Genomic DNA, 20,793 nt, shown 5'->3' with positions numbered 1-20,793 from the left:
GGGTAATACACAGTTGGAGACATGTGTGCACCAGATTCTTCGTAATAGGCTTGAACAGGCACTAGGGCTTGTTCTTCCTGATTCTCTAAGGTTGGTGCATATCTAATGCCCACTGGTCTTGCTCTTGGTAAAGGTGGTTGTTGTCCCAATACCGGTTGCGGTCTTTCTATCCCCATAGGTCCTGGTATATTTCCCGTTGGGTATCGAGGTACTGGATGTACTTGAGGTGGTGCTAATTGAGCAGGAGGTGCATACTGACACTCCCTTACATACCCTTTGTTGTAATAGCACTCCTCTGTTGGATGGTTTGTCCATTTTTGTTCAATAGCACACCATTTCAGTGTTTTTGGCAATGGTTTTTGGTATGGTGCCATCCTTTTTAGAGCATCTTCTATCATTTGCTCTACATTTGGCATGGTTGTTGTTTGAACATTCTTTTTAGTGGTAGTCTTACTCGCTACGGAGGAAGAGCTACTGGATGCAAAATCTGTATCTGCTGACACCTCAATGTACAGTTATCCACTAAGTACAATGCTTCTCTCGTTACTTGCTCGAGTGTCAAGTTTCTCAGTCCCTCAATAAAGAGAACAAATAGTCTGTCATCTTGTGGTCGTTCACGTACTGGACATCTCTCAATGTATTGTTTGAAGCGAAGTGAAGCTTCCTTCACTTTTTCGTGTTCTCTCTGTTTAAAAGCATATATTTGTGAGACCGTATTGTGCTTAATCCCTCGTTTTGAGAATTCCTCAGCAAACTCTCTTAGCAAATGGTCAATGTCATGGAATCCCCCTATGTTCAGTGGTTGAAACCATGTCAATGCCGTACCTTCTAGAGTAAGACCAAATCCCTCGTATTGTGTATGGAAATCTGTTATCTGCTCAGCTCTTAAGACTTGCTTAAAGAGTGACACATGTGCATACGGATCTCCTGAACCACCATACTTCTTTGGCATACACTTCGCTACTTGAGATGGTCTCATACGTCTATGTTCTGCTACCAATCTCATTGCTCCTGTGTCCCGACTAAAGCTTTCTCTAGCATCATGGACTTCATGGGTTACCCTTGTCGGTTCCCCTGCCCTGCTCTAATCTGTGATGGTTCCGCTTCGAACCTTAGACCTGGAGTGGTATACGTGGGGATTGGAACTGCACTACCTAGATTCGTATCCATTGACTCTCTGGAATGTAATGATCCCATTGGTCCGGGTTTCGAGTACTGAGGTTGACTGAAAGAGTCAGCAGCCTGAGTTCTTTGTCCTCCTGTCGTCATTGGGTTTTGCACTCTATTTGTTGGTGCTGGTCTTTGTGAGCTAGAAGTAACATAATACTGATGTAGTGGTCCCCCAAAGTATGTATATCCTTCTAATTCTTTCTTGCCCATTGTTGAGTATTGCCTCCCATACTTGTCGTAAGCGGCAATTTTCACTTCCGATCCCTTTGTGTAGGTAAAGACATAAAGTCTTTTTCGGTCTGTCAACTCTCCAGTGTAGGGTTCTTCACATCTATAATAGAGATCCTGCTCCCCATTATTATATTTGTATAGCCCCACATAGATGTTATCACTGTTGATCCTTGTAGTTTCATTTTCTCTTCTTAACCTCGCATCAGGGAAGTTCATTATTGGTGCTTTCTCCTCAAGTTCTTCATCTACTTTGGCTTTGGTACCCATCAAACCCCACTTGTCCACAATGTTAGGGTTTAGGACTACCAAGTACATGGTACCCTCGTCATCTAGATATCTATCTCCGCTATAGCTCACAGGCACTAAGTCCTTGAACTCACTAGGTCTATCTTCTATCTTCACACAATAGCGGTCCATTCCATCCTTGTAGATCTTGGCACCTTGCTCATTGTCGTACTGATATTTTATGAACAATAGCTTCATTGTGGCGGAAGGGTTTGATGATCCTGCTGCCATATTTTCTCAGTTGTTCAGGTTCAAGTGTTCCAAGTGTTCGGTGAAAATCTCGTAAGAGATCTCCGAAGAAGTATCAGAGACACTTCCTTCAAAGATCGGCTCTAATGGTTGCACCCAACTTTGGTTTACACTTCCCTCGGTTGATATGACACTTGTTGGTTCCCCTTGTTTTGGTTGGTTATTCTGGAGGTTCCTGCCCGATCTCAAATTCATCAATTCCCCTAAAGGACTTTAACTTTTCCATCTCGGCAATTTGTTTTCCTCAAGTTTTTGTGGTCAGAATTGATCCAAACTGATTGATACTTTGTCAATTGTTTAATCTTGTCAGTTGGACAACTTCTGTTTCATCAAGTGAGAATTTTATTGCAGTTATGCTGAAAAAGACATTATACGCGTATGATGTCTTTTTTCACAGATTTAGACTATTTTGGTTATGCTCACTCTCAGTAGCTCCCTTATGCTCTTTCCACTCACAAAATTTAGTTTGAACTCTGTTTGAGCAAGTTATGGGTAATTTAGGCTTTTCTTGGCAATTTTCCGCTTTTGACTTGTTTTTTTGGGTCAATTGTGATCCAAATGGGATGAAACTTGAAATATAACCTCTAGACAGCTATTACAATGGATCTATGTTGGCAAAGTATCAAAATATGTCCAAAATTAGGTCAAAGACATTATACGCGTATGATGTCTTTTTCATCAATTTGGGTCAAAACTTGATATTTATGCTTCCTACAATGCTTGCAACAATCTTGTCAGGTCAGATATAAAAAATAAGCAGTGGATGTGCTAAAAAACATTATACGCGTATGATGTCTTTTGTCCCAGATTTTGACTATTCTTGGTTTTAAGCCTTCTTCAATGTTTATAATTGAGCTTCAAGTGTTTTTGTTAGGTTTGAATGTAAAAACAAGATCTGAATCCAAAATTTCCTCTTCTTTGCGTTTCTTGGACTCCGACTTGTCTTTTTGGGTTTCTTTGAGTGTTAATGCTCTTGTTTTAAGTTGAAATTAGGGTATAACCCCCCTTTTGAACACTCTGGTAAAGTCAAAATTTTTGTTTTGGTCTCTGTTTGGTCATTTAGACATCATACGGGTATGATGTCTAAAGTTGCAGATCTCTAGTTTTTTGGCACAGAATCCTTCCTAAAGCTGTCTCTAGTGCTCAACAACTCCCAGATACACAGAAAATTTCTCTGACTTTTGTTTATTGCAAGTTTCACTACTAACTTGACGGTTTAGTGATCTAACATGCAATCAACCATATCAAGCAAATACTCCAATGATTACTAGCTCTAGATCATGATCAAATGAAGTCCTACCTAAGCTATTCCTAATCATAAAATGGGTTTGGTAATTGTGATTTTAAAGATATCCACTGTCACTCACGGACTAGCAAATTCTTCTTCTATCAACAACTACACAACACCAACAAAACAACAAACAAATCTAAGCTAAACTAAAAATACTGTCAACACGGAAGACCCAGGAATACCCCACTTCCTAGTATCTCTCAATATCTTCGGAGTCCACCACTCCTAGATCTTTTCTAACTAAAGTATACAAAGTAGTTTATACGACTCACCTCGTAGGATTAGTCTAAGGTCACCTACTTAGGGCTCTCGTCCCCGACAGCGGCGCCAAATGTTAAGGCGGTTACGCCGCTAGCGGAAGCTAAATAGCGAGAACTCAACCAACAACAGAATTTGTCAGACGAGGACGGAGCTTGACCCGCAGGCGCATGGAAACAACTAGGTGGGTGTCAAATCACCTACTCGACCTTCTAATGACAATCACTACTAAGGAAATCAAATCTAAGTTCTAAAATACGCAAGTGACTGAAATCCGTACTACGAACGAATGCTATACGAAACAGGATCTAGAATCATTGAATCAATCTCAAACTCAAGGGGAAGTCTATGCACTAGGTAAGAACAACACCCTAAAGACTTGAACTGCAAAATCAACCTATAACCACTCCGTGCGGTAAACGCATATGAAGACAGGCCGAAAAATACAGGTGACCGAAACTTGACCCCGATGGTACTAATGTGTAGCTCTACTCGTTGTGGTTCTATAGATATGCTGCATGCTCTATTCCGACACACGAGTTGGAAGAAAACTCACACCGAAGCTCGTAGGAACTTACCACACATAGAAGCCGATAGCACGCACTCTTGGTATCAGTGCGTAGCTCTCGCCGTTGCTAACACAATGGCGGTGTCGCTTCTCCAATGGCGGCTCCGTAGCTCGCGTAGCAAGTAGATAAGACTCTCTCTCTCTCTCTCTCTCTCTCTCTCTCTCTCTCTCTCTCTCTCTCTCTCTCTCTCAGACACAGTCACGGCGCTCAAAAACTCACCTTGATTAATAATCTGAATCTCTTTTTAGGTTACAAAACTTTGGCTTATATACATTAGCCTTGGAGGTGAGAACATCTCTAACTAATTACATCAGCGAGTGAAATTACTTCGGGATTACAAGCTGGAAACTCAATTGAGTCCCGTTACTTAATGAATGGCTCAATTCAAAATCAATGTCGGAAAGACATTTATTACAATCAATGGTTACAAAAATGATGAGTGTGAGCAAAAATGTGGGTGTGATCCTCTGCTGGCTCTGCTGGCTCAACAAGCGCCAAATGGACTAGTCATCCATTATGGAATGATGTCGTAGGGTAACATAGGGATCCTCTACCCGCTAAGAAAAGGACTCATGAACATGCTTTATCTTCTCTACACCATAGTCGAGGACGACTATGATTTCAAGAGAGAGGTAATGTCATAATAATCAATATCTAATTCTCTTAAATGATTTTCTCATATTAAACTGATCATTTAATGTGGGGAAGGCCAGGGGAGAAAAAGCTAGAATATTGGTTAAGCTAGCAGACCGACCACAGTAGGGATCCAAAGGAGAGAAAATAGGGATCCAAAGGGGGGGCCATCTACAAAAGAGCCATGTGCAACAATGGGCTAAAAAGACCTTAAGGTTCAGCCCATTAAGACTTCCAAAATGCTAAGGTTCCAAAATTCAAAGGTTGTGTCCAAAAGGTCAACCCTAGGGAAAATTGGATGCTTAGTTTGTGTACAAAAGTCTTCTTCAAAGCCTACAAAGGAGGGGGCGAGCCCATTTAGTAGGGGATGAGAGAGAAAGCCACACACACACACACAGGCTCCCTTTACACAAAGGGAATTAGGGACACATGTCAGCTCCCTAGGCCATATGCCCACAAGGTGTGCCTGATTCCTATTGGCCAGGAGGCAAAGGGGTCCAATGAGAGTTTAGTTTAATTATTTAATTACCTAAAGCTCTCACAAAAGGGGAAAGGGGGACACATGTCAGAAGGCTATCTCTTATGCTGCTTAACACCCATTGGCTTGACTTGGGGAGGTCCAATGAGGCAAAAGCCAGACCAATTTAGCAGGAAGGGCTCGCCCAAGAGAGAGGGGGGGCTGATTTTTGCTTGGTATTGACACACACACAATCACACTTGACCATGTGTGAAGAAAGAATACTCTATCTCCTCCCAAGCTTTAATGGAGAGCTCATCACCTACTCCAAGCTTGTGAGATAGAAGCCTACATCAACACTCTCTTGGCATGTGGATGCAAATCCAACCAAGAGCCAAGCTTCAATGCATGCTCATCTTCTCTACCAAGCTAATTACTAAGCTAAGCTATGTTAATATGAGTGATTATGTGAGGAGATGTACATCTTTCTCGTAAGATACTGCTTCTTCCTCTCAATCTACTCTCATACCCTGCTAGCTCTCACCATCTTCGAAGGTGTGTGAGGTCTTGGGTCTGAGAACGGGGATAATTCAAGTTGTGTTTGATTAAGTGTTTTGCTTAGTGCATGAAGCTTCCATCTTCATTGCACTAGCTAGTCTTGAAGAAACACAAAGAATTGTATTGTACAATGTCTCTCTTGATGGGAGAAACCATAATACAAAGCCTTTTGGAGGGGGGACCGGCTCCATCCAAATCCGGTCCTCAAATGTTGTCAATAGCTTAATTTCTCTCTCTTTTGAAAGTATTGTTGATGCTATCTAACTAGGTGTTATGCTTTTTGTTGCTCTCCCCACCCAAGCACTCTTGTAATTCTCATTAGGAATCTATTCTAATGAAATGCCCACTATGTTCATGCTAATTTCCGCTACACATAAGTTATTAGGCCATTAAATGTTACAATCATACACACCTGAGCAGTTTCAACCAGGGTTGGGGACTATGTTATGTTGATCGACTGCGGCAAGCCATATTGTTATAAAGAAGCCATGCAAATGGATGACAAGGTCAAGTGGGAGCACTAGGCCATGCAAACTGAGTACAACTCGATCGTTAACAATGAGACATGGGACTTGGTTAAATTTCCAGAAGGCAAGCAATCCTTACCTTGCAAATGGGATTAAAAGAAGAAGTTTACATCGATGATCCCAAACCTAAGTACATGGCTAGATTGGTTGCTAAGGGAGATAAGCAGTAGATGGAAGTTGATTTCGATGAAATCTTCTCACTTGTAGTCAAGATGACTACACTGCACACAATGCTTAGTTTAATAGCCATTGAGGACATGGAACTCATCCGAATGGATACGAAGACATCTTTTCTTCATGAGGATCTAGAAGAAGATGTTTACACGGAGCAAACTGAAGATTTTGAACAACCTAGCAGAGAGAAGCTTGTATGCAAACTCAAAAAAGTACTTTATGGCTTAAAATAGGGTTCAAGGTAGTGGTATCAAAAGCTTGACACTTTTATGTAGTCCCAGGGTTTTAGAAGGAATCAATAATATCACTATTTGTATATAAAGAAACTTAGTGATGGTTCTTTAGTCATTCTCATTTTATAGATAGATGACATGCTCATTACAGGAAAGTGCACTAAGAAGATTTCCAAATTGAAGTAAATGTTGAGCAAAAACTTTGCTATGAAGAATTTGGACAAAGCAAATCATTTTCTTGGTATGCATATCAAGAGAGACAAGAAAAAGGGAATTCTTGAGTTGTCTCAAAAATCCTATATTCACAAGATCTTGCAATGTTTTAATATGTAGGGGGGGAAGGCAGTGAGTACCCCACTTTCATCATATTTGAAACTTAGCAAGGAAGATTCTCCCAAATCAGATGTTGAGAGAGCAAAAATGGCAAGTGTGCCATTTTCTTTAGTTGTAGGCAATCTTTATGTATGCTTTGGTAGCTATGAGGCAAAACATTGCTTTTGCAGTGGGAGTGGTTAGTCGGTATATGGCTAATACTGGCAAGCAACATTGGATAGCGGTGAAACTTAATCCTTGGATACTTGAAGGGGTACAATGAGTAGATGTTTATGCTTTGGTAATAGTGATGCATCAATTGTTGCTTACACAAACATAGATTATGCAAGTTGCACAGACAGTAGGAGATCTACATATGGCTACATTTTTATATTTGCAGGAAGAGCCATTTCATGGAGACCATCTTTCCAAGATTATCTGTCTTCTTCCACTACAGACGTTGAGTATTCTACAACGCCAGATGCCAACAAGGAAGCTATATGGTTGGCATGTTTAGTGGAAGTTTTAGACATTCAACAAGTTTCAATTTTGCATTGTGATAGTCAGAGTGCCATTACTTTGCCAAGGAATCTCGTGTTTCACTTCAAGTCAAACACATTGAGGTGGCACACTAATGACAACCCAACAGATGCTCTTAAAAAGAGAATGGCTATGGAGAAATTTACATGCTACATTGAGTTAATGGGTGTAGTGTAAACATATTTGTACAAGGGTGAAGCGAACATACTTTCACGTTTGTACATACTAGTTTTAGTCATCGCCATTTACGACCACATTGGCCTAAGTAGGAGATTGTTGGGTAAAGGCTCGTGGCCACCCGATTTGACTAGCCCTAATCACATCAACCCCTTTACTAACCCTTGTACATTGTACAAAAGCAATAAAGGTTCTCAAGTGTGGTGTTTCCCCCTTCTTACTTGCTCTTCCCCTTCCCTGCACACACGAGCAGAGTTCATAGCCCTCACATAGAATGGATACAAATTTAGAGCATGAAATGCTATGGGTAGATGAGTTGGGGCTTGAGTGGGCACTGTTGGTTGACTGGGCTGCTCTGCAGCCTACATGAATTGTGCATTAAACTGAGGGTAGTGCTAGTTTGAGGGAGCTAGTACAACGGTCCTGCATCATGAACGCCTCACTTTGCATCGTAAAGGCACCAACTCAATAGGGCGTCACTATTTGTGGTTGATACATGCATTTGTCCAAACTCCCCACATCCACATCTATAAAAAAAAGTAAGGGATTTCCATATTTCTATTTTTACTTTTGGTGATTGATTTTCCATATTGAGATTTTTAATAGTGGCCCTTATTGGACTTGTTGTGATATATATATATATATATATATATATATATATATATATATATATATATATATATATATATATATATATATATATATATATATATATATATATATATATATATATATATATTATAGGGCTTTACTAGAAAGCCATGACAAACCAATAAGTACCAAATTTAAGCATTGATTTTATCAACAAAATAGCACAGAATTGGGTTCCTTGAAGAAGAGTTGAAATATAACAAAAAATGGGTTCAAGCATAGTTACACTTGAATATTGTAGAGCATAAATTCACTCAAATTTATTATAGATTGTGCTTGTTAGTTGTCTCGATGCAATTTTAAGTACATTAAGACCTTAGATGCTGTGAAGCTTCGAAGATACCATCATGTATTAGTCATTCAAGCTAATATCATTGTTTTAACAGATTTGTAGGACCTTATAGATTTGGACAACTTCAATAACTTTCATGTCCTATCGTAATTTCATAGGAGAAAGACGGTTATGTTTGTTGTTTTTAGTTGTGAAGTTTTTACTATATAGCTTTATATACAAGAAAGGCGGTAATTCAATCAACACCCAATTAAAAATGCACAAAATCTTTCAGGTTATACTCCTCCTGGTGACACAACTAGGTAGGGTTACTCCAAACTCAAGTGGATAGGTGATTTGAACCAAAAAGATCATGTACATCTCTAATCTCATACATCTTGATAAGTTCTTCTAGATTCATCTATTCCATTTAGTTGATTTATTGCATAATGTTCATCTTAGCTAGTCCATTCTCAAGCTATAATGTTTGCAAGTAAAGTCGTGCCATAGAGATAAGTAGTCATGAATTGGAACATTGGATACTAAGGTTGTAAGTTTTTCCTTGCTGAAGATTGCTCAAATTTTCAAGTCAATTAAGAAATAAATACGTTGTAGCTTATGCCATGCCGTGTCCATTGGTCATGTGTACGTAGATTTGCCGATTTAAGCAGTGTAAATTTTCCTTTTGATTTTCCATTTTGGCAGCACTAACTAGAAATGCAGAGATGCTGGTTTAAGCCACACAAGCTCAATGCAGATTTGTCGGTTTAGATAGCACGGACATATTTGTTGGTTTCAATGGCATGACCTCGATGCATATTTGCGATTTAGGCAGCATGCTCATTTGGTGTCGATTCGCTGTTTTAACCGGCACCAATTATAAAATCATACTATAATGGCTAGCCACCAATGCTAATAGTGTGATTTTATTAACTTGAGTATATAATGGAAATCATACTGGTGGGCTAGCCACCCATGCTAATAGTGTGATTTTGTTAGCCTCGATGCATATTTGCTGTTTAGGCAGCATGCCCATTTGGTGTCGTTTCGCCGTTTTAACTAACTCCAGTTATAAAATCATACGGTAGTGGCTAGCCACCAATGCTGATAGTGTGATTTGAGGTTTATGTTGATGTGGATTTGGACTTGTTCTATCTTGTTGAAGAATTTATGATGATGACATCGATATGGTATTTGTTGTTGGATGCAGACTTGTGACCAATGATATCCTGGAGTGTCAAGATATAATATATACTGCGTTTGCTAGTTGTATTGAGACATTAGAATATGCAGTATGTAGATGACTCAAGGCATAAGCAAATCTTGTTTAAGTTTGTAAGTTTTTGTGTTGATATATTATGTCCAAGATGCTTAATTTTAACTACAGTTTTTGATAAATTATGACTTGCCAATTGATAACATAACAACTAAGGACAATTGATTTCTTAACAACGAACGAGTATGTAATGTTATTTATTTATAGCACATCAACATATATTTACTGTAGGACTGACATGTGGAAAACATCTTTCATTATCTAATGATGACGTGAGATGCTCACATATAAGGCTCTACTATTGTCTCTATTTATTAACCCTCTCTCTATTGTTGTAACATTTATGGAATTTATAAATAGGCTCACATGAGTTCATTGAGGGACCCATGTAGGGGGAATAGCTTTTGCCCTAGTGTTGGTGTCACTTATCTTCTCCCTCCTCTTCTATTTCTTCGTGCATACATAGCAGTCTTGTCTAACTGGTGCGCATGTCGCATACTCTCTTCTCTCTTGGTCTCTCCTTCTTTCTTTCCATTTGTATGCTTCCCAGATAGCGTGCCTCGCCAGGGATCATGGTTGCAAGTATATGTGTAGATTTCCTTGTGTATGTGATGTTTTTCATGTATTTGCAGGGCCATAGTACCTCCAACTGTTGTGATATGGGAAGCAAGCCCATCATTAAGACCTTACTAGTATGGCCGGTCGCCTTCGACGGCCTCTCTCTCCCCCCTTCTCTCCCTCTTTATCGCATGTGAACGGGCTTTTTTTTAGTTTTGGACTTTAGCCTTCAAGTTGCAGATTACGACACGTGTAAAGGGCTCCCCCTTCCGCCATATTATGTTAGTAGATTTGCTTGGTCATAAAGAGGTTGAGAAGGTGGGATGGAGATGGAAAGTCAATTAGCTAACCTGCAACGAGGTTGCATGGAGTCTTGGATGCGTAAAGGGCGTGCAAACACATGCAAAATATCGTACATAGAAGAGAGCTAGGAACCGCACATTCAAACTTTGTATATATTAATGATTAATGATTAATGATTGGACTCGAACGAAATCAAACACACAACCAAGTTTTGAACTCGTATCGCAGGTACAAAAATAAGCCGAATAGTCGTATTGCATTTTGATTTGTGGGATCAAAGAAAGTTGTGAACTCGTATCGCTAGACAAAAATAAGCCGAATATTACATTTGCCTTTTGCTTGTTGCATGTTGATAAGCAGCAGCTATGGCTGGACGAGGAAGCCCTTGTAGTCATGGACAGCTCTCACGTATTCCTTTCCATCTTCCAGACATGGGTCAGCTCCTGCAGAAGCATTTGACAGGTCTTGGCGATGCTATCGTGGGCGCTGCAAAGCCGTTATTTCGTTTTCAAGAAGAAATCACGCAACGAGCAGTTTCTGCGGCAGCAGGACCCACATGGAATCAATGGAGTCCACGTCCGAAGAGTCGTTATAACCCTTCATTTATGCCGTGCTTTGCAAGCCTCTCTTCGTCCCCCCCCTGCAGCGAGGATGCAGGCGAGTCTCGCCACCTATTTGACGTTGCCCTCAGTCAAGAGCAGGTGTCCAAAACCCTTGAAGGTGTGCCTGTTTACACCGTGAGCAATTCTGGCAATGAGTTCGTGCTCGTCTCTGACCCGGAAGGCTCCAAGTCGCTCAGCCTTCTTTGTTTTAGGCAGCAGGATGCAGAGGCTCTTCTGACTCAGGTGTGTATACTCTTGTCCTATTGTGAAACTTTGTTCTATCTTTTCTTCCCCCCTGCCATTCTCGAACTGTGATGTCTCATAGCTGGACAGGTCAGAGATCGGGAACCAGTACTCGGACGGGAAGCCAGGGTTGTGTCTGTCCCCCTTGAGAAGGTATGGCTCTTTTTGCTTTCATCTCATGGAAGAGGCTCAGCTTGCTTAGGCTTCTAACTATATGGACTTCTGAGTCTGTTTTGTGTATATGCAAGTGTATGTGCCACATCCAATGTGTAAGTATCTGGGTTTATGTTGTTCTTGTGTTCTGTTTTACTTTATCACATCCCAATCCAATGTGCTCACTATATTTCCTATGAAATTTGTAAAGGTGTTAAGAAACATTATGAACCCAGTGTTCTAGGAGTGCTTCTCTCAGACACACAAAGATGGATTCACCCTGGCCATAATTTAGCATGTGCTCATTGATAGCTCAACATTGCTCATGAAAATAAGATCGACATACCAGAAATTGGTGTGGCAACAATTGAATGTATAAGTGTGTGTATACCCATCCATTCATAGTAGTTTGTATACCCATTCATAATAACAGTTTTTAAGACCCTTCTACTTTCCCTTACCATTGTTAGGTTTACAAACTCTCTGCGGAGGGGATCGCCTTCAGGTTTTTACCCGATCCTGTTCAAGTAAAGAACGCTATTGAGGTGAGCTTTCGTGTTGAAGTAGTGATATGACTTCAGTATGCAACTTTTTTGTCTGCTTCCCATTAAGCTTTCAGTTGAATAAATTATCTGATTTTGGGTGCAACTCGATGCTTTATTTGCGTTCCTCCTTTAAAGGAGATGGAAAGAGTCTTCACACTCAAATTCACGTGAAATTTGCTTCCGTCTATGGAACTCTCAAGGTAAACAGTTGTAAATTGAGGCACTTCTTAAGTACAATGTAGAAACAGTTTAGGCATTCATAAAAAACCCGTGGGTGCAAACCTTAGGCTTTATCAAGCCACTTGGTACTTCAATTGCGAGTCAAAATGGTGTGCATTTAAATACAGAAGATGTGTGAGTTACAACTTTTTATCATATCTTATGTTAACTTTGTCCTAGCTCTGAGGGAGATTGAGGTGTACAAAGCTGTTTGAATGTTGTCAACATAAGGTACACAATTGAAGAACATAATCACAATCTTCATGAGCTCATGTTTTTGAATAAAATGGGAAGTTAGTATTAATGTATAGTCTTATTTCTTTTTTAATAAGGTGTTTGTGTTTCTGCCTTGTAGACAAAAGTAAAGTCGGGAGACAAAACAAAAGCATTTGATGGTGTTCCTGTTTTCCAGGTACCCTTTTTTCTTGCCTGCTATTAATGCTTTTTCTTGGGTATTTTGATGCGAGTGCTATGCATGTACTTAGTGGTCAAGCTTATGTTATTTTCAAATCTCTTTGGAGATATCTCTTGAATACACAAAACATTTGAATCATAGGGCCATGCATGATGCTGTTTAAAGTGTTCAGTGCTGATGTCTATTTGCCTATGTATGGCCTTTAGATCAGCAATATTGGGCTGCTGGCTCACTAGACTTTGCACTTGTTTGAGTGTTGACGCTCTTCTCTCTTGCTTTTTTTGCATCTACATACATTTCTTCTCTCCTCTCTTCTGCATCTTTAGAGAGTGGTACGTTGCCACTCTTGTGTCGCTTAGGCTTCAATGTATTGTCAAGTTCAAGTTTGTTGTTTTCGGTATTGTTGTAGAGTAGCCTTGTTAGGTGACTCACCGGTTCACAAAGTGTTTAACATTGATTTTCTTAGAAGTCCATGCAAAGATATCTCCTTTCTTCTTCAAGTATGCTATGGAGAGCGAAGATATATCCTTTCTTCTTCAAGTTATGCTATGGAGAGGCGATAGCGGCAAAGTGCTTGATAATCTATAAAAAATAGGAACAAGCTCAAGGAAATTGCTTACTTCATGTACATTGTCAATATGGGCCACTCTTGAACATCCTTAACTATTCTTGGGCCATGTGCACACCATTTGTAGATATGATATGTTCAAGGTAAACCAAGGCAAGGTGGCATCAAGCTCTTTTTTACTATTGGGAAAGATGATGAAGTCGTCAAAGAATGTGCCAATAAAATATGCTCAATTGTGTGATTGAATGTAACCAGTCACCATTGTGTTTGTAAGTCCAATAGGCATAATAAAGAACTCATGGAGACCAAAAGCTGACATAAAGGCGGTGTTGGAACATCTTCAGGCTTAATGTGAACTTGATGATACCCACTCTTTAGATCAATTCAAATTTCGGATAAAGCAAGAAGATCCATGAAATCAATCCAAGACATTGTTGATATGAGGAATGGGAGAATGGTTTTTGATGGTGATTCAGTTAAGGCATGGTACCATGATGTCACGTGCCCATGGCTCTATGTGTCGGGACATGCTACTACTATGTCTTCAGAGCTAAGGTTCTCTACGTAGTAGACAAGATTTTGTATAGACAAGATTTTGTATCGACAATATTGTGAGCTTGTTTGCTGGAGTCGCATACCCAAACAAGACCATTAGATAAGGTGTTTTAATTTTGAAACTCTCTTAGATAAATAGTTTGTACAAACATTTTGACAGATATTACTACACTTTGGTAGGCATCTGGCATCATGAGCACAGAGATTTAGGTCAATTCCCATGACGATCGGCAATCTAAAGCAAATAGCACATCGGTATCAGTGAGGGTGCCCTTGAGAGGGTTGATTGGGATCCCATTGGTGCGTCTCTCTCTCTCTCTCTCTCTCTCTCTCTCTCTCTCGTATTTGGAAGGAATCATCGGTAATGCAAAGTTGCATTAATCAATGCATGGAAAGAACAAACGATTGGTGGAATTATGAATTCTCGATTCTATCTACTCTCTCAGTTCCATTCCATCTAACATTCGTATCAGAGTTTGGTTTTGCACTAATCCTCTAATCCTTGAGTTTTTCTTTTCTTGTGTTGGAGTGAGTGTGAGCGTTTTGCCCAAGGAGGCATTACAGGCTTAGGGAATCGCAGGATCTACCATTGCACGAAGGACCGTGTGCCTTGAGCATATGAAATGCAAACATTGTATACCGGGGGTTGTAGTTGTGGTGCATCTCCAAGAAGGTAGTTGCCTTGGTGGGAGCGCTAGACCACCTTTGACATAATGAGGCCTTGCATGGATATTTACAGTCGGAAATATGGGTCGAACCAACCATCCCACTGTAATCACTTTCGGCGAGGGATCGAATAGAAACATAAAGATGACCACAATCTAGAAAGCTCTGCAACACTTTATCACTTAAAACAACTTGAATAATTGATAGAGAGAGAGAGAGAGAGAGAGAGAGAGAGAGAGAGAGTTGCAGTGTTCCACTCCTAGATCTCATTGGCTCCAAAGATTGGCTCCCCTTTTAGTATTTCTTTATTATTGCTTTGCAAAGGTACAACTTTGGGACCGTGCTTTGCTTCTCCATGCGGTAGAATGCCAGCGAGAGAGCTTGACATAGATATTTAAAGGCCCCTTCGCCTGTACAAAAGCTAAACATGAAAAGCTTCTCTTGTAAAAGTTTTAGGTCCAAAAGCATGCGCCCATAGGGCTATCCGTACAATCTGCCATGAAATCTGCAGCCTTCTCAATTTTCAGAGGAGTTCGTACAGTGCTGCCATGTCAGCATGTCTCTATGCAATATCTTGTGAGAGTGTGTTCTGCTTTATTTTAAGTTAGGCCCTCTTGGACAAAATTTTGTAAGTTGTTAGGGTTAGGATGTTTTAATCCTAATCCACTTGACTTTTAGGCCACTCGACCAATGTTCTATAAGTTTGTAGATCTTCTGTTTTCCTTGTCTTCTGCTAGGGTTTAGGCCCCTTGGTTGGCATCTGCAAAACTCAATCAAGTTAGTTCAAAACCCGAGGGTCATATCGAGTCACTCAGTGTTTCTCGTTTCAGAGATCATCACAAATGCTAGTACAGGTGAAGCAAATTCGACAGAGGGTCTTCACATAGGAGAGGTGGACGCGGCGACAAGTGCTGATATGCGCGTCAACGGGCGAATGATGTGTTGAAGGGGTGGCAATGGAGAGAAATGGCAGCTACGTGCGCGTAAGGGGGTGCAAGTTGAGATGCAAAGCTTTGAGCTGGAAAGGGGCGTCAGAGAGGGTGAGAGCCCAACGGGATTGAGTGATGGGGGATTAGAGCTACAAGTTGAAAGAAGCTTGAGATAATGGGGGCGTTTCTACAGAATCCCAAACGGTGTTTATGGCGATTCAGAGCGAGGACTAGGGGTGAAAGATAACACCTTAGAAAGCTTGATGCTTCCTTCTCCAACCACCGCGCGAGTAGGTTGGGAAACGCTTGTCTACATGTCACAGGACTGGCACCATGTGCCAATAGAAAAGAACAGACTAAATAGACTTTTAACACTTCAATAACAAAACTGAACTGAAAGAGAGAGACGACACGTGACACTGAGTGGCGGAATTCCACCCCAGAGAGTATTGGCCCCAAACCTTGGTGCCCCTTACGGTATTTTTTTATATTGCATCAACACAGTACAAGTTGGTACTCCAGACTCTGCAAGGAAGCATGCCAGAGAATGGGCCCTAACCTCATATTTAAAGGCCCTTGGCCTAAAAAGCAATTACAGTGAAAAGCCTTCAAATTCAAAAGCTTCTGGTCTAAAAGCAATGCCAAAAAGCTGCCAGTGTAAATCACGGAAATCCGTACAACCTGCCACGTCATAAGCCAGCGTGATTTTCAGAAATCTGCCATGTCATCAGTAGCTACGCAATTTCTGGGGTGTGCGTCTGTGTGGGTCCTGCTTTATTTCCTATATGTCACTTGGGGCCCCATCAGACGGGGTCCCCATAAGTTGGTAGGACTTCTTCTTTTGTTACTTGTTCTTCTTAGGGTTTAGGCCCCTCGGCCGACATCTGCAAGTTGGCTTCCTTCTTCAGGGCTTTGACACGTTAGCAGTTTGTGACATCTCCCCTTCTTGAAAGAGAGTAATTGTCCGCGATTACAGTATATCTGCAAAACAACTCAAGTTAGCTCAAAAATTTCCGAGGGTCATTCGGAGGGACAATTAGGAGTTAGCTTCTCCTTTCGGCTCTTTTGATCAAGGAGTTAGCTTCTCCTTTCGTCTTGATCGGAACTCTCGATATTCCGGCGTAGTAAAATTAGCCATCACACCCAGACTGTACTATCTTCCACGGGTGTCTTGATGCACTAAAATTACATACCCAGGCAATCTCATCCAATTAGGAATATTTAGTGGTTGGCACATCACAATGCAACACAAATGCTCACATATGCATGTTACAAGACATAGAAACATAAAGCTGCCGATGAACACTCCTCCCGCATAACCTAACAAGGTTCGGGCCGGAAGATATTCAACCACTCCCTCATCACTCCTCCCGCATAACCTAAAAAGGTTCGGGCTGGGAGATATAGAAGCCTTTTACAATCAAACGCCCCCCAGACCGCAGCCTGCGTCGTTTGGAGGTGTTGATAGTAACTACTGAAGGAGTAAGAGCGGAAGTGTGACGCGAGAGAGAGTGCGAGAAGAAGAGCACGACGATATGGTGAACTCGCTCTACTGTAATGTGTAGAGCATAGTGAGTTCTTATTAGGTTTTTACAAAAGAATATGTGTACATACCTGGCATCCCGCCCACTTACCTGGGCGACCACATTGGGCTTTATACCCCAACAACCTCCCACTTAAAGTCCAATGTGGTACTTTAAGTGTGAGAGAAGCTACTATACAAGCTAATATACAAGAGATGTAGAGAAGTGATGTACTACCCTACACCTAACTGCTTGCGAAAATGCGCAAAGCTCTCTGAGGGAAGTCCTTTTGTAAGTAGATCAGCAGGATTTTCTGTGGTGTGAACTTTCACAAGCTGAAGTTGCTTATCCTCGAGCATTTCCCTGATGAAATGATACTTCACATCCACATGCTTTGTCTTTGAGTGATAAACTGGATTGCGAGCCAATTGTATAGCACTTTGACTATCACAATATAACACAGGCATCTCTTCTTTGATTCCCAAATCTGTTACTAGTCGATTAAGCCAAATTGATTCTTTGCATGCCTCTGATGCTGCAACATATTCAGCCTCTGTAGTAGACTGAGTAACACAATCTTGTAATCAAGAACGCCATGATACTGCTCCACCAGCCAATGTAAAGACATACCCTGACGTAGACCTTCGGTTGTCTAAGTCACCTGCATAATCTGAGTCTGTAAAACCCTTTACACTTAGCTCCTGACTCCCATAGCATATACGCATACTCTTTGTAGCTTTCAGGTATCTCAATATTCCTTTCACTGCCTCCCAATGTTTCTTGCCTGGGTTTGACATGTATCGACTTACTACTCCCAGTGCAAATGCAATGTCTGGGCGAGTAGCAATCATTGCATACATCAAACTACCCACTGCAGACGCATATGGAATCTTATCCATTTCAGCCTGTTCTTCCTCAGACACAGGACAATCTTGTTTGCGAAGTTTCACATATGGTGGCAATGGAACACTTAGTGCCTTTCCCTTCTCCATATTGAAACGTTGCAAAACCTTGTCAATATACTCTATTTGAGATAACCAAATCAACTTCTTTGATCTGTCTCTCTCAATGCGCATACCAAGTATATGACTTGCCTCACCCATGTCTTTCATGTCAAACGATTTTGCCATCTTTGACTTCAAAGCTGAAATTTCTTCCAAGTGCTTGCCAGCAATCAACATGTCATCCACATACAAAATAAGGATCAGCCAACTACCATCCTTAGCCTTCTTTGTATATAGACAGTGATCGAACTCACTACGTTTGTAGGCTTGAGAAAGCATAAACTTGTGGAATTTATGGTACCATGCCCTCGGTGATTGTTTTAAGCCATAAAGACTCTTTAACAACTGGCATACCCAATCTTCCTTGCCTTTCTCAATAAACCCTTCTGGTTGCTGCATGTAAATTTCCACATCTAAATCACCATGCAAGAACGCTGTCTTGACATCCATTTGGTGCAACACCAAATCTAATATGGCAACCAATGCAAGAAAGCATCTCAATGTAGTCATCTTGACCACCGGAGAGAAGACTTCATCAAAGTCAATGCCTTGTTCTTGCTTAAAGCCCTTGGCAACAAGCCTTGCTTTGTACTTTGGCTGACTATCATGAGCGGTGATCTTATACCTGTAAACCCATTTACAGGGTAGAGCCTTTTTGTCCCGTGGTAATTTAATTAGCTTCCATGTCTGGTTTTTATGCAGAGCTGTCATCTCTGACTGCATGGCCAATTGCCAATTCCCGGAGTCCTTCATTTGCACTGCTTCCGTGTAACATGAAGGCTCATTGCAATCAATCAACATGACATAGTTCATAGATGGAACAAACCTATCAGGAGGTCGCGTGACACGTCCAGATCTACGCACAATAGGTGGCTCAGGCTCAGCCACAACTTGTGGTTCCAATTTATCCTGTCCTTGCTCCTCTTGAGCCCTGACATTTTGTCTTGCACGTGCAGGTCCATCTTCTTGGAAGACAACTCTTCTAATCTCCTCAATCCTCTCTGGTTTAGAATGATATTTGGATTCATTAAAGTGAACATCATTGCTGCGGACAACCTTTCTGGATTCGAGATCCCAAAGTCTGTACCCCATCTCACTAGAATTACCATCGCCTAGAAAGATGCACTTTCTACTCTTTGGCTCAAGTTTGTTCCTAAATTCCTTTGGAACGTGAGTATATGCCTCACAGCCAAAGACTCTGAGATGCTTGTATGAGGGCATTTTGCCCGACCATACCATCTCTGGCACTGAATCCTTCTGCAAAACCTTGCTAGGAAATCTATTTACAAGATGAACAGCTGTTGATACAGCTTCAGCCCAAAACCCATTTGGCAGCTGTGCATTAGACAACATACTTCTGACCTTCTCTTGTATGGTCCTATTCATCCTCTCAGCAACACCATTTTGAGGAGGATTGTAAGGAGCAGTAAGTTCACGTTTTATACCTTTTGACTCACAAAAGTCCTGAAAGGCCTTTGAAACATACTCTCCACCATTGTCAGTGCGTAAGCATTTAAGCTTCTTGCCACTCTGATTCTCCACAAGTGTCACAAACGTTTTGAAAACACTAAACGCTTCATCCTTGTGCTTGAGAAAGTAAACCCATACTTTCCTCGAGTAATCATCTATAAATGTCATAAAGTAAGAAGCTCCCCCTAGAGATAGGTTAGGCATAGGTCCACACAAATCACTATGAACAAGTGCCAACTGTGTATCTCTTCTACTGCTTCTATGCTTATGTGGCTGCTGTGTTTGCTTACCATATAGACAATGTTCACAGAATTCAAAATCATTAAATGAAAAGCCAGGCAAATAACCAGAACGAGACAAGATTTCCATTCCCTTCTTGGACATATGTCCTAACCGGCTATGCCACAAAGAAACGTTCGACTGCTCGGTTACATTGATTACATTTTTAGAGACATTTGATACATAAATCATGTAAAGTCCTCCAGACTTTACTCCATGTGCTACTGTCATAGAACCCTTGGATATCTTCCACATGTTTTGTCCAAAAGTGGTGACGTAGCCAGCATCATCAAGTAAACCTGTGCTGATCAAGCTCTTTGTAATTGCGGGAACATGTCTCACATTCTTCAGCGTGAAAGAAGAGCCATTCTGAAACTTCAATTGTACATCTCCAATACCTAAGATCTCACATGTCTGCCCATTGCCTAGCCGAACATGATCTTTAGTGGTCACATAAGAGGTAAACCACTCCTTGTTTGGAGACACATGAAGTGATGCCCCTGAGTCTATGATCCAGTCACTCAGTGCATTTCCATCAGATGCTGTAAGAAGAGCTGAGTCCATTGTATTCTTCAAGAAGTAGATGTCTCCTGACACTAGACTGTCATCCTCTGCAACAGTGTTTGTCACATTTATTTCTTGAATCTTCACTGAGGACTTGTTCTTCTCACCATGGTCTTCAGCTTTCTCTTTGCCTTTTTCTGCGTTCCATTCTCTGCAGTCTCTTTTCATGTGACCCTTCTTGCCACAATGGTAGCATTCTATGTCACTCTTGCCTTTAGCACTGCGGGACTTGCTACGAGACTGATTCCTCTTTCCACCTTTGTACTTTTCTTTGGTCCTTCCCCTGACAACTAAGGCTGTTCCTTTGCCTTTGTCCATTGTCTTTCTATTGGTTT

At 41.0% G+C, this 20,793-nt stretch overlaps 1 protein-coding gene across 2 annotated transcripts in view; it reads left to right on the top strand.

Moving 5' to 3' along the window:
* Positions 1–11,023: 11,023 nt before the first annotated feature.
* LOC147444506 (protein TIC 22, chloroplastic-like) overlaps positions 11,024–20,793 on the top strand; it is a 55,886-nt gene continuing 46,116 nt past the window's right edge. For both annotated transcript variants that reach the window (XM_086527100.1, XM_086527099.1), the window contains exons 1-4: positions 11,024–11,568; positions 11,659–11,721; positions 12,192–12,266; positions 12,841–12,897. In XM_086527100.1, coding sequence (XP_086383226.1) covers positions 11,089–11,568; positions 11,659–11,721; positions 12,192–12,266; positions 12,841–12,897 — 675 coding nt within the window. In that variant the 5' untranslated portion in view covers positions 11,024–11,088. The remainder of the gene's footprint in view (positions 11,569–11,658; positions 11,722–12,191; positions 12,267–12,840; positions 12,898–20,793) is intronic.

The sequence above is a fragment of the Adiantum capillus-veneris genome, chromosome 13 (assembly GCF_014529385.1).
Source record: "Adiantum capillus-veneris isolate H3 chromosome 13, ASM1452938v2, whole genome shotgun sequence".
In the NCBI taxonomy this organism is placed as follows: Eukaryota; Viridiplantae; Streptophyta; class Polypodiopsida; order Polypodiales; family Pteridaceae; genus Adiantum; species Adiantum capillus-veneris.
The sequence above is the reverse complement of the archived record's forward strand: the minus strand, read 5'-3'. Positions and strand labels throughout refer to the sequence as shown.